At 40.3% G+C, this 15,214-nt stretch overlaps 1 protein-coding gene across 2 annotated transcripts in view; it reads left to right on the forward strand.

Moving 5' to 3' along the window:
* GALR1 (galanin receptor 1) overlaps window positions 1-11,552 on the forward strand; it is a 31,080-nt gene extending 19,528 nt beyond the window's left edge. For both annotated transcript variants that reach the window (XM_084850038.1, XM_084850039.1), the window contains exons 3-4: window positions 5,465-5,530; window positions 9,141-11,552. In XM_084850038.1, the coding sequence (XP_084706164.1) occupies window positions 5,465-5,530; window positions 9,141-9,458 (384 nt within the window). In that variant the 3' untranslated portion in view covers window positions 9,459-11,552. The remainder of the gene's footprint in view (window positions 1-5,464; window positions 5,531-9,140) is intronic.
* The last annotated feature ends 3,662 nt before the right edge of the window (window positions 11,553-15,214 follow it).

Raw genomic sequence — 15,214 nt, forward strand, 5'->3', positions numbered from 1 at the left:
CTCTTCCTCAGAAGTACCCCCTCTTTCCTCAAGATCCGCATTCCCCATGACAGCAGAGGAGCTGTCACCCTGGGAGTGGGACACAGCTAATAGGTCTCTGAAGGTCTCATCCACCAACCTCCCTGACTGTATTAGTTTGTCCAGGTTAGTAACCTTGGCATCACCCTGTCTGATAGTAAGGTTGGCCTGAAAAAATGCATTCTTTCATACTGCATTATTAAATATTCTAAAACTAAATGGATTAAAATGTTGCATATTTTTGTAGTTTAAAATTTATTCAAATCTCTTTTGGACTCTGTGTTGTTCTTAAACTCTAATCTTGCAAAAGAATTTTCCAGTTTGAAATGATAGGGGAAATTTTGCAAGGAGCTCTGATTTAATTTAATCATATAGCTCTTGCAAAGTTTATATTGGTTATGTGAACTTCAAGAAATATTATTTCTGAAACCTTGAGGTAAGAAGTACCATTATTGACAAAACTGGTGAGAACACAAGCAGTCTTTAAGATGCTACATAGATGCAAAATAAATAAATGGGTAGATCAGCCATATGTTTAGTTTGAGAGCAAAGAAAAAAGTGATTAATGATACATTTAAGTACAATATATGGATGGTTGGGGGATATCTAATTTATTCAGAAAAATAAAATACTGAACTGCAGTTGATAGTGCTGTTAAATGCACTATGTCCAGAATTTCATAAAACCAAGGTACCAATTAAGTCCGTATCATGACTGAAACAGATGTTCTTTAATTCCAGAGGGGTAGCCAAGGGAAGTCTACTGCAATGAAAACAACAGAGTCTAGTGGCTCTTTAAAAGTCTAAGATCTATTAGGAATCTGCCTTATAATGAGTCAGACCATTGGCTTCTTTAGCCCAGTATTGTTCTCCAGGGTTTCAGGCAGGAATTTTCCTGCCCTACCTGGAGATGTGAAGTTCTGTGAACTAGAGTTTACTTTGTCAGATGCTTGAAGGGTTATCCTGAGATAGCACATGCATGTGGTCATGCGCGCACGTGCGCGCACACACACACACACACACATAAAAGGAGAGTTGCAAAAATACTGCTTACAGAATTGACACCTGTTCAGCTAATAACTTGATACTTGATATCCATGATGAGGTCTACAATTGTACAATATTTCAAACAGTTCTGATACAAATTGCCACAGGTACAGCAAGTTAAAAAGTGCTGAAAATTGAAACATTTGTTCTTTTTATTACAAACGGCACCTTCACATATCATATATTTCTTTCAAATTTTGGTGGAAAGCACTGATGTACATTATTCAGGCTTGTTTAAGAGGTGTGCCTTTCATTGGTTTGGTGACATTCTGAACAGCAGTTCAAAAGTTATTAAGGTTTTTCTGCCCCATGAAAGCTTATGGCAGCAACTGCTGGCAAAATTATGTCAGGCATGCTCAGGTTCACTCTGAAGGTAGAATGTTGTCAGTACTCCAAGGTTTTCATAGGAATTCTATTACAGAGGGCTTCTATGTGCAATTCCTATTCCTTTAATTATAGAATATGACCTCATATGTTACATAGGAGACAATATGTTACCACATGGATTGGGGCCGTAGCAGAGGTGGGTAGGGAAACTTTCATCCCCCTCCACAGTGTTCCCAATCTGCATCAGCCCCCCCCCCATGCCTCCAGATTTCATTGCCCAAACAATATCCAGTTGTAATGTAAATTGCAGGCAAAGGACAAAGGATTAAAGTCCCATACCCACCACTCTAGGGTCCTGATCCATATGAGATACCATGAGCTTACTTTTTATTTAAAAAGAAAAACAACTAGCTACATCTTTAAAGTAACATGCAGTTTGACCCTCAGCAAATTTGGGAGGGGTGGGGATGGAATGCACAGGTGTGGGGAGCAGAAGGATCCAGGGCCTCACACCATCTTTCTAAAAGCAGAAATGCAGCACAAGGACCCCAGTCCTTAATTGTACTTTCTCTGTGGAGACAAAAGTCTATGCAAATCTTACACTGCAATATTTACATGTTACGCTGAAAGTGCATTCACATGCTCCGCTCTGTAAGATAGTTGTGAGAATCTACACCTCTTCAGTCATTCTCATCATATGTAAGTTCTACACATGAAGAAGGGAAATGATGATGAGCTCACTAGCTCCCTCCCTCCCTTGCTATTCTCATTGCTTTCTACTGTCAGCCAAGGATAGCCTCTTCTATCTGTGAAAGTCCTCCCCAAAATTTTAGAATCCTGACCCTTGAAATGCAATCATGATTGGCATTAGTTAAGTATTTATAATCCCATTTATCATATAGGTGAACTTGCAAGAAAGCCAATTAAAATACATCGGGGAGAGGGTAGGATTGTCAGTGCTGTAATTATAAATGTCCTTTTCAAAAACCAGGGAAGTTCAGTGATCACAAACCTGCTGGTTTAAGACCAGAGTTAAGGCTTTCTCATGTTGGCTTAAGCTCCACGGAGCTAGTAAGCCAAGTCTGATGTCTGAATCGACATGCGCAAGTATCGCTGATGATGTTATGCGGTGTCAGAAACTGTCCTTGCTTACAGCTTATCCTCCATGCACCCACACTTTTCTTTGGTCAGTGAAGATGCTCCACATTGTCCTGGTCCTCTTTTGCCTTGTGAAGCATCTAGCCTTAGTCCAAAAAAGAGGCTCCCTCTCATGGTTTAACCTATCCTGCCAACTACTAATGTAAGCAATATACTGGCATGGGTCAACTCACAGGAGAATTTCTCTAGTAAAACAGTAAGGCTCAGATCTGTCATAAGGCAATACAGGACTAGGGCAAACAGTCCATCCTCCCCATCTGGATTTCAGCCTAAAAGACTAAGAAAAAGTGTGGAATTAAATGCAAGTATAATTCATGAAATTTCTATGTAAAACTCATGTGAACATGCTATGTAAAACTCTTGTATATACTGTACCTCAGCTTTTGTCAGGGTTGGATCTGAGCCCATAGAGTCCCAAAACAGCTCTGATTCTGAGGAAGAGATACAATCTGTGGGAGAGGAACCTGCTTGCTTTTCAGAGGTGCAGCTGGAGGGAGAACGCCCCCCCCCCCGCTCACATTCCTGGGAGCGACAGTGACCCTGGCATGGAGAGCGAGGGACAACATGAGCTTCTAGACGTGAGGCGCAGGCGCAGAGACAAGCGGGAGGTTGCGGGCGCAGAAAGGAGGTACTCAGCCTGACTGGCGCAATGACAACAGCTGCGCCCTGAGGCCCTCTGGGATGGGGGGGACTCTCCCCTTCTACTCTTTAAGTTCAGAGACTTGCCGTGCTTTTCTCCAGACAGAGACCAACTGACGTTCCTAATGCTTAGAATCCCCTGGTAGGCTGCTCCTTTGAGTTTTCCACTTAGTCTCAGGCAATTAGCATCTGTAAGCATCATTAGGTTGAATGGAAATAAAGCCTTGGAAAAGAGCCCTTTTGTCTGCGTGTTGATTCTGGCTACTTGAGGATTTACGAAGGCAACAGGGGCATTCCTGACAGCTTTACATAAAATATCACAGACTACACTTCCTGTATGTCATCGCCTTTGGGCTCAATGGCATACAATTTTTTCCCTCTCTGATCGTGTATATATTATCATAGACGTACCACTACCTACAGTAGATCAGAACATGACCCACTACTCAAAGAATCCAACTAAAGGGTCAGATTATTTTTTTCTATCAAAAAAATTGTTTTTCATAGATTTAAATCTAAGAGGTTGTGATTCCTTAAATTACTGTATTTTAAAATTGATCTTAATGTTGTGGGTCTTTGTGTGTTGGATACTGCAGCACATTTGCCTTAATTGATCCCCCCATTCCCCCATATGGGCCACATCATTATCAATCATAGTCCCCTATGTAATGAGTCATTTGTTTAAAAAGGAGCAGAGAAGAGAGCTCAGTCTTTGAGGGGCGGTATTTGTGCTAGTTTAGTTTGGCTGCTTTGCCTCACACCTGGCTTTAATTGCTGTTTTCAATTTCTGGGAGATACAATGAAGGATTGTGTTCATAGTGCTCCCAGAATGATATGATTATTTATAAGTCAATCTAATAAAAATGTGATATTTTAAAACCCAGTCACAAATTATTCTGATTGTAAAAGCCTATCAACCAAGTATTTAATATAAGAATTTATGTAGTACATTTTTTTCATCATATACCTAATAGGTACCTAAGTCAACATATACCTCTCTAATCAGAAACAAGTCCCCTTGCATTCAGTGGGTCTTACTCCCAGGTATGTGGGTATAGGATTGCAGCCTCAATGTTGCAATCATTAGGTTCTGATAGTGGTCATGATACAAAATTTATTTAAGAAAATGTTGAAAGTAATGTTCAAACTAAGATAGACATTGTTGATAAATTTATCTTTGGTTAAAATGTAAAATCAAATACTAATAAGAATGTCAACTGGCTAACATAGTAGTCTGTATTATCATGTTTCTTGCCATCAATTCACAGGAAATATAAGAAAGGTTCCTATATGGCATTGGCTCAATATTGTGCCCATAATGTGTGCTGACTGCTCAACACAAAGCTTCAATCCTATCACACTTACCTGAGAGTAAGTCCTATTGAACTCGGTGGGATTTATTTCTGAATAGACATGTCTAACAGAATTATGCTGTTAGAAAGTTATCTCATCATAGCCAGCTGCCATCAGCAATGTGTAGAGACAGCATGGAAACTGTCTAGCTACAATCCACCAGGTGAGCAGCAATCACATGTTACAGCGGACACAGGTAGCCATTGCCATGGGATGTCACTCCTAGCAGCTTTCATATGGCAGCTGTAATGGTAAGAACTGATCTACAGCACGTGCTATATTTGCTTAGAGTAGTAGATTCACTCCAATTTGCAATACAATGATTTGGAAGAGTCCATAGATGTTGCTTCCAAAGAAGTGAGCTTAGAATTCCCCTCTATGTACTTCAGAATGTCTGCGTTCGCATGATCAGCAGGAGAAACGTCACAGTATGGGTTGTTTTTCCCACCCCTGTGTGTGCCACTCATGCGCCCGGCATTTACTTAATTACCTGCACCATGTTGCGGGGTTCCATGTCATCTGAACCTGGCATGCAGTGTGGTGGGGGCAGCTTCTAACCCACTTCATAACCCCTACTACAAGCTATGGGTTATGGGGTGGGTGAGAAGTGACCCCTGCTGTGCCTCATTCAGGTGACATGACAGTCCACCGTGTGGCATGGGTAATTAACCAAATGGTGGGCACATGTGGGGTAGGGGAGACAACCCAAACTGCGTAGTTTCCCCAGCTGATCATGCGAGTCCGGCCAATAAGTTTTTTACACATGTAAGATAAAGTAACATGCTTATCAGGTTAGAATGTGCAATTATGAAATGTATTAGATATTCCTTCTTTGTGCAAACCAGCCAGCAGTGTGCACATTTTAATGAGACTTTGAAGTTTACAAATAAAATAAAGTGAAGTGTGCAAATTTATCTTTTCAGGTCCTCAGTCATCTGCATAAAAAGCTGAGGAACATTTCAAAGAAGTCAGAAGCATCCAAAAAGAAGGTAAATGCTTTTCTTATTCCAAAATCTATTGTAGGGAGGTACCTTTATTAGGCCAATCAAAATATCACAAACAGTGTGCAAGCTTTCAAGTTTTCCAGAATTCTTCATCAGGCTAGACAGTAAGCAAAGCAAGGGTGGGAGAGAGGAAGAAAATGGGCTCAGATTGAAGCCTTGGAGTCTGCACTGAGCCACAGTTTTAAGATGGAACTACGTATGCCCTACTACCTGCTGTGATGGTTTCAGGTTTCACCTAGGATTGTCTCTAGGATAGCTGGGATGAAGAAACACACAATAGTTGATTTTTCATATTTTAAAATATAAAGCCTCGATGCATCTCCATTCTTAGGCAAAACACACAGGCTCCTTGGTAGATAGGAAACAGAAGGAAAGAGAAACTAGACAGCTGGAGATAATTTTAGGTGGTATACTAAATAAAATGATGTGCAACACAGAATAAGATAAAATATGATATTTTAACAAGAGTGCAGCAGTGGGTGTAAAATAATTGTAGTTGCTGTAGTTGCATATTGCATTTCACTGAGAGTCAAAGTTTGGATTTGCAGACAAGTCCATTATAGTACAATCTTATGCATGTCTACTCAGATTAAGTCCTATTTACTCCCAGGTAAATGTGTGCATGTGTGCTGCAGTCCTACACACTTAACTGGTAGTAAGTCACATTGAACTTAATGGGACTTACTGAAATCACACCATTTGGAGTCCTAGCTTGCCTCCTGGTTAAAGTGTTTTTAAACCCTTTGTGTGACAGAGTGCATTTATTAGGTGATACAGCACAATATGTTCTAATTTTAATTACAATCAACATCATTTAAATATATAAACAGGTAAACTTCAAGGCCAGCCAGGCCCCTTTCATTAATGATGAAACTTTATTCTCATTTCCATTCTTTACCAATAAAGGGTAACATTTACCAAGGCATATTAGTAAATACATATATCGTATCTGGTGATACAGGAGTAGTTTATGACGTATACCAGCACATGTTAAGAACCGTGAAATCTTTTTTGCAATAAATGTTGGCATTTCCCAAAATAGACTGGGAAATACTAAGAACTATGGAAAAAAGTAATTGCTTTTCAGACCTCCGTCCTACATATTATGCATTTTTAAAAGCAGAAGTGACCTCCTTGTTTCCTGTTCCTTATCCAGAGATCTGGAAGAGGCACCATGCAATGAGGAAGAGGCACTTTGAGTACCACAGCCTTCTGCAAGGCAGAAACTATTTCATCAGTTCCTTCCAAAGTTCCCTGTCATTTTGTTTGCTCTGTTTGACTCTTGACTCTCATATGTTCCTTTCTGATCTTGTAGTTTTCTTTGTTTATTTGCTGGATACATGCACAAAGAATGCAGAGATAATCAAGGGTCAAAAGACACAAAGTACACAGAGTGAAAGGTTTGAAAGCTTATGCGCAGATCTGGTTCTGTGCAGGTTGTGTAGCTGCTAGTTGTAATGTCATGGAACTTGCTTGCAGATAGATACTTTTGTGCATAGGTACCTTGCAGTAGAATCCTATGCATTTCTACTCAGAAGTAGGTCATTTAGTTAAATGGGACATACTCACAGGTAAGCGTGAATAGAATTACAACCTTAGTCTTCTAACTGAAACAGCAGGTTGAGGTGTTTACCAATGAACAAAAATATTCTGAGGTAAGCATCCTATGATGCTGTTCCAAGTGGTAGGTTAACCGGCCTACTTATAAGATCTACTCATGAGTAAATGTCACAGCCTGACAAGAGGCAGCTTGGTGAGAGATATTTTATTTGTGGTGCATAAACACCACAAATAAAACATTTGAAATGCATTCCATGTTCGCTGAAATTATTTCATGTACTTTTATTTTCTAAGGAGAATCCTTAAGAATGATTGCATTAAACAAACAAGAACAGCCTTGTAGTGTCTCCTTGGTTGCAAATTATACCAATAACATTATAGAGAGTTCCAGATATAATGGAATAAGATGTTGCAAGGGATTTTCTGGCTATTATGTGCAATTATTCCTGCCAAAATAGCCATCTGTCTTACATACGATAGATTTTAAGAGGCAGAGGGTCAAATTCTGCCATCAGTTACATTTAATATTGCTTGGGTATAACATATAAGCCTCACAGTTTTTAAAGAAACAAGAGCAAATGAAGCATGCTTAGATATTGATTTGTTATATAATTAAATATGACAGAACTATAATTTGTTTCAGCTAGATTCATGGGCAGAAAGAGCTGTGTTTGATGGTTATTAGAAGGCAATATAACAAAAACCCCTTTTCCCATCCTCATTGAAAGTATATATGACTATCATAGTCTTTTTAGATTAGGATTAATTTTATTTCTTATGCGATACTATACTGACAAACTATGGCCAATTCAGATAGCCTAGAATAAGTTTCAAGTGTGTGAAAAGTTGACAGATCGTTATGCCACATGACTGCTAAATCTTGAACATAAAAGAAGACAAATAGTATCTTCCATTTATCTTATTCCATCCTAATACCAATCATACATGAGAAATAGGGCCTACTTTTTGATCAACTCTAACACATAATAAATTCATTGTACCCTTTCTTATGACAATGGTTTGATCCCAATACCAAAGGAGAAAAGACTACAATAGTTCATCTCCATGTTCCCAGTTCAGTAAGGCTTTATGCTAGCACTCTAAGCAAACTATTTCTTCAGCCATGATGGCACAGCTCAAATTGAGAACTTATATAGGAGCTTGAGGCTTCATTCCTTGTTCTCACTCAGACCTTTATCCAGGTAAATACTTGTATGTACTTCCCACTCCTCCCAAGCAGAGTGACACATAGCCAGGCACATCATTAGCAGCTCGGAACCCCTTGCCCAACATGCCATCTCCTCTGTTCCTGCAGTCCTGGGGTTGATGGGACAGATCTGAGAGCAAGAGAGGAATCTAGGTGACTGGCATGGCAACCTCTGATCTTCTGGTTGTCATGTCAGGGTCCAAAGGCTCCTCAGGGTCATTGGAGTTGCAGAAGTCTGCTGGGGATGAGGGCAGGGTTGGCCCTCCCTTGAAGCAGGACAAAGCCTCTGCCTCAGGTGGCAGGGCAGGAGGAGGGCCCACTGCCTCCAGCAGGTGTTATGGAGAGTCCTGCCAGCCACTCTCCTGCTCTGGCATTTGCCAGAGCAGGGCTGACAGTGCTCTCTGGAGCAGCCACCTTACCTCTGTTTCACTTTGAGATCCTCAAAGGATGAACAACTGCTCTCAGCCACCTGCCCTCTTGCTCACACTGAGGGTGGGCTTTCTAGAGAGCCACATCAGCCAAGGAAGCGCCCAGCACAGTTCTTCAGTAATCAGGACAGGGCGAAGTTCTTGGCTTTGAGGGGGTCCTTTCCCAGAGCGAGGCATTACAAGATGGTTGTCCCAAGAGATCACCTGTACAATTTTTTAAAATTATGCAATCCATCACTCAGTATATTTGAACAGCATGTGTGAGAATTTACTGTACTTGGCACATCCTTTCTAATTTCATTGCTTTTAATGTGGCTTAGTAATGCTTTTCAAGCCTACATTGTGGGGCAGCCTTTTCACTTGTTAATAAATAATCCATGCTTTACCTTTTCTATCTTAGACAGCACAAACAGTCCTAGTGGTCGTAGTGGTTTTTGGAATATCCTGGCTGCCGCATCATATTGTACACCTGTGGGCTGAATTTGGAGACTTCCCCCTGACCCAAGCCTCATTTCTCTTCAGAGTGACAGCACATTGCCTGGCTTATAGCAATTCTTCTGTGAATCCTATTATATATGCGTTCCTCTCTGAGAATTTTAGGAAGGCCTATAAGCAAGTGTTCAAATGCCAGATCGGTAATAGCTCCCCTCTGAATGAAGTCAAAGAGAATAAGAGTAATATTGACACACCACCATCTACTAACTTGACACATGTCTGAACCAGAACAGTAAATGTCTTTATCTGCAATGCTGGGTTATCACATGAATGGACGTGTGTGTGTATGTTTTAAAGCACAAGAGCTCAGAAATTGAGGAAATATTTCAAGGTGTATGTTGAGAATTGGTATTCGGTTTATTGAAATTCTGTTTGTAATAACAGCTGGTGAAAATGAGTAACTTTGATATAAGAAACATCTGGGTTCAGATGAAAGGCACTCTAATATCTTTTTTCTAGAAGGATTTTCAAATGACAAAGACTGTAGTTTTTTTAAAAAAATTGTGACAGAAAAGTAAGTTAGAGTTGTGTGTAACTTGCCTGATATACATTTAAAAGGAAGGCTGTATATTTTATACCCATTATAATACTTTTCCTCTTATATAAATTCATTAAAACAAAATCACTAAGCCATTATTTTTTAGAATAATTATAATTTTGCGAGGAAATGGGATACAAATTAAATCATAGGCACCTGATGGGATAGAATTGGAATGTGCTTCAGATATTTGTTGTCCACTCCATGCAATGGCCCTATGTAATTAATAACACCTGAAACTTCTTACTGTGTCCTGTTCTGCACGGTAAATAAGATCAGGTTGATGGCTTTGCTTTCTATGCTTGGAAACCTTTGGCGATTCTCCTGTGTATGGATAATGAAAGAATGTCATGCAGATGGGATTTATAGACCTGTTTCCAAGTGTGCAAGGTGCACACTGGCAATGAAATGCAGATACCCAGTCCTCTGGCTCTGCATTGTAAGGAAGGAGCAAATGCGTATCCACATGTTGATACTTTATCTGTTACTATATCAAAGTAGAGTGCACAGTAATAGTTTTGCATAACACCCATTTGAACACAACTTTATATAAATTGTTAGATGTTAAGGAAAGTAATTTCAGATTAAATGTGTATTCTGAACATGTTCTTTCTGCTGTCTAGCACATGCGGAATCTTATGTAATTCCATGCACAGAAGAAAATTTGTTAGTTTATTAAAAATATCCCCTAACTTTTGGTTTCAGTCCAAGCTAACCATTTATCTGTTTTGTTTCTGAGCAGAGTTTATACCAGAATTTATTTCTTCTTCATGTCCTTTGCTATTTGCACAAACTCTGTAATGATAAAGATACAAAATACAGTAGATGAATTTGAATTGTTAGCTGTGTGGGGCCAGGGAAGTGAGACATTCCTCCCATTACAAATAACAGGCACAGTGTGGGGTGTTAAGTTTGGTTCAAAGTGGGACCATGACCAAGGAAAGTGTTAAAGCCCTCCTTTCCCAACACCATGGTCCTGATCGAGCTCAGCACTTTGTGCCAAGTTTTAACTTTAGAAAAACAGTTACACCAGAATGAACCACATGACAAATGTCATGTCTAATTTGCCCCTGACTGGTTCTTTAAGTGCTCTGATCCCTCAGGAAAAAAGATCAAGGTCACAAATCTGCCTGGCTAAACTCAAGTTTCTAATGAATTTTGAGGTGAAAAGATATGAAGCATCTCTCTTTGGGAATTCATTCTGGGTGGAATAAATATGTGTAGGGCAGAGCCTGCCTTTGTGATATTGCCCTCTTCCTCTTTGGGTTCATTCTACCCTGAATGAATGCCTCAAAAATATGAAATCCTCAGGAAAATAAATCTTCATTCAGAGAAGAGTTTGCCATAGATTTCCATGGAAAATCTGTCCAATCTTTTATTACAGTTTGTTCCAGGAATGCTGCTAATTTACAATAGTTCACTCGAACAGAAGCCCTAACTTGTTTCACTTAGTCACACTGGTAAGTCTGCCCTCAGTTCTCCTTCTGTATTAGGAGGAATTTGACTATGGCATGAATTATTGGGGGGCAATAGAGGGACATTTAATGAAATCCACAGGCCAAACATGCTGCCTCCCCCCCAAATTTTAGCGAAGTCACCCTGTCCCCAGTAGCCTTCCGAAACCTAACTAGTAGAGCCATCACAAAAACTAAGGAAGGCAGGTCCCCCCACCCTCCCATAATTGAAGTGCTAAATTTGACACCATCCTTACTTAAGGTCTTGCCCAGGCTTGCTCTTAGACCAGCAGGATTCTTGACTCCCCCATACCCTTTAAACAGTTGACCCAAGACAAAAAACACATTACAAAGTATTACAACTGCTTTCAGTTTGCCATGTGAAATAAGTGGGAAGGGATTCTGTCAATGAAAAAGGAGGCGCATTTCAGAACACATGGAACTAATTAAGAGAGCAATCTTATGTCCCCTAGACAGGATCTGGGAAAGAGGGGATTTTTTGGTTTCATAGACAGAAAATCATGCTCCCTTCCCCCTCCTCCTCGTAGCCAGGGTGGAGAGAATGGCAGCAGATATCCCTCCGTGCCTGTCCATACTTGTAACTCAGGTCATGGACAGGGTGAAAACAGGACATCCCTGGAGGGGAGGAGACCACAGAAGCTGTTTTAGACAGCTTCCTATGTGGTCCCCAGCACCGTTCCCACACCCTCCCTGAAGCTGTGCTTAAACGGCCCAAATCAGGCATCTAAGGAAAACTGCAGGGCAGCCAGAGCATGGAAGGAGTCCTCTCCTCCATGCTTCAGCCACCCTGCATTGGATAGGCGATCACCTCCAACTTCAGAGGAAGTTGGAGGCAACCATCTATCTCAACAGGATTGCTCCCTAAATGGTTCTTTGGATCCTGGCCTCAAAATGTTGATTTAGATCAATATATTCAAAATAATATAAACACCTATAAAAGGATTAAGTCTATAGATCTTCATCTTATGGACAAAGGTGCATAAGAGAAACTGAAAAATTTAGCATCACAGCATTTTGAAGCCAATAATTTAAATATAGCAGCAATCCTATTGACTATGGTAACATTTTAGGAGGCCTAAAATCAGCACCGAGTTGATCTTATTGACAGCTGACTTCATTTATCATTAACCAACCATTCCAAACTGCAAACATATTTGATGAAGGCACAGGGCACATCCCTGTCCATTTCATGATAAGCCAGAGAACAGGGAGCAATGATTGTCATGTGAAAGATCTATGGAAACCCTATACTCTCAGGTCATGAGAATTTTTTTTAAAAATCTGCATTTGCTTATGTTGTGCAAGAAGGCTTGGATTCAGGTCAATTTTGTGGTGTTGAGGAGTTAAGAGAGTAGGCTTGCTCCCCATTGAGCCATATTTCCAGGTGCTGCTTCCCCATTCTTATCTACTGTCCTGCTACAATTGTTCTGCATGTAATGCACAAAATATTCCAAAAGATGTGGAACAATGGTGATAGAATGGCAGGCTCAAAGGCTGGAATTACAGGTGCCATAGGGCTATGCAACAGGGGGCAGTACTGGAAGGGGAACATCTTCCAAACATTTAATCATAGCCCTAGTATTTGCACATGAATTTCATGCACTTTACTTATACACAGGCCACAAGAAATCTTCTCAGTTTCTTGTGCAGCTTTATATATTGTATTCGCTTTTTGTAAAGGAAAAGCTCTCTTTTTGTTACCAGTTCACTGATGCTTAGTGTTGTTAGCCCATGTAAAAAATTAATAGTCTAAATGAAATTTTGTAATTCACAGTAGGTTTTACAAGCTTCTGAGCAATGAATGAAACAGCATGGATGTCATTTTCTATCATTTTCACACTTTTATCAACTAAGCCCAGCACAATCACACAACATAAAATGTTCAAAAACATGTGAAGGCTTTAATTGAAGTGAGCAACTGACAATATTGAATGAAGTACAAACAAAACTGGTTGGAATTTGAATAGACAGATGGATTTTCTGCAGAAATCTGATTTTTGGTGCCAAGAAAGTAGAAGTGAAACAGAAATTCACCTTCAATTTTTGCACATGCTTAATATTTTGGTTAGTCAAAGGAGCACTGCATCCTCTCATGGATTTATCCATTAATAAATGAACATGGCATTCTTAAGAAAGATCACTAGCTTGTTCTGTGGACCAGTTCAGAAGTTTTTGTACTGATTTTGAATCTTCAGAAGCTATTGTACTGATTTTGAATCTGTATTAACTATTAATGATAACCCCTTCCCTTGTGCTTGGAAAGGCAGCTAACAGATGCTTTTAAATATGAATCAATAAAGCAGGGGTTGGCAATACACAGCCTCAAGGCTTCATCCCACCTCCCCCTGTGTTAGTTTGTACTGTGGCCCCTGCTGCCAAAATTCATTGGCATGATGGCAGCAAAAAAGAAAGAGGGTTTGCTGCTGAATTTTGCTGGTAAACCATGACGGAGCTTTAAAAGAGACCAAATTAGCTTGAAACCAAGTTAAATTTGTCCCCTTTAAGCTTCTGTCACAGTTTGTAGCTCTGAAAAGCCCAAGTTGCATATTATGTTATGACTATAGTAGAGTTGGGTGCATCTGCCAGGTCAACCATCACAAGAATCAGAAAGGAACTTTGGTCTTTGTATGCATCTAAACCAGTTGATGGTAGAAGATCTACTACACAAGCCTATGCATGTTTAATTGGAAGTCAATCCAACCGTGTTCAATGAGGCTTATTCCTATGCTACAGTGTATAGAATTGCAGCTTAAGCTGCAGTGCTAAATATACCTATGAGGGAGTAAGCCCTTCTGAACATAGTGACTTACTTCCAAGCAAACATATATAGGATTCCCTAGACCTCAGGATAGTTCACTCATTGTCCCCCAGGAAATGAGTGCATGGGTAAACTGGAGACAAAGGAACATGGCTGATATTTTCAGAGAAGCCACTTGTTTTCAGTTCATGGCATTGCTAGGCAGCAAATTAAACGTGAGCAATGTTTTCTGATAGATACCTTAACAGAAATGTTGTATAAAAACATGAAAGCAAATCAGCGCAAAGGTTCGACCTTGGATAGGCCAATGTACCTGGAAGTGGTCACTCTGAAATGTTAGAAAAGTTGTTGTTTCAAGACCTTAATCACTATAGGATTTAGTGCTATTGCTGCTTATTGGGGAGGTTGCATATTCATTTTGATTTATTTTCATTTATAACCATCCTTATTACAAAATTGGAAGGTGGGCAACAATGCTAAATCTATGAGAACGAATAAGGAACAAAAATACCCATTGAAAATGCTAAAATACTATATTGAATTAACACTGTGTCATGACCAATGAACCCTAATCTTGTGTTGCTCAGATTGTGAGGCAGGCTCACCCTGGGGGAATGCAGGTTCAAAGTTCCAAGGAGAAATAGGATCATATGACAGTTGGAACAGCCCTCTCCCTCACCAGCCATGGATCGGGTGGTTGGCAGTGGATCCTCCTTGATGCACACTGGATTAGTGGGAATGGCTGTATTCTCCTGCAGCGTCATCCCAACCTTATCTTGAAAGAGCTCAAGCTGACATTTTGTCCTAACAGTGGTTACCTGTGTTTGATTTTAGGGTGAGGTAAGTGATGGCCAATCAGGGCAGTGTCAGAAGCACCCAGTATCCTTGGCCGGCTGCTGGGGCCCCAGGACCCTGTAGGGCCCATTGCTGACTGCTATATTCATTTCCCATAATGTCCCCAATGCAGCTTTGCTCTGGAGCATTCTGGGAAATTAAAATGATAGCTACTCAGTGCTGATAAGAATGCTATTGTATTGCCTCTATTGCCAGGTAAACCCACCACAGTTGGCTGATGGATGAGGGGGCTCAATGAAGGACACTTTGCCCAGGGCCCTGGAGCTGGCCCAATGCCCTATTTTACTTCTGTTCTAATACCAGTATACTACAACAGTCCACAAATCCTCACCTGCAGCAGCAAGCTGCATGCA

This window comes from Heloderma suspectum, chromosome 4 (assembly GCF_057233095.1).
Source record: "Heloderma suspectum isolate Gila_16-S chromosome 4, 16-S_ref, whole genome shotgun sequence".
In the NCBI taxonomy this organism is placed as follows: Eukaryota; Metazoa; Chordata; class Lepidosauria; order Squamata; family Helodermatidae; genus Heloderma; species Heloderma suspectum.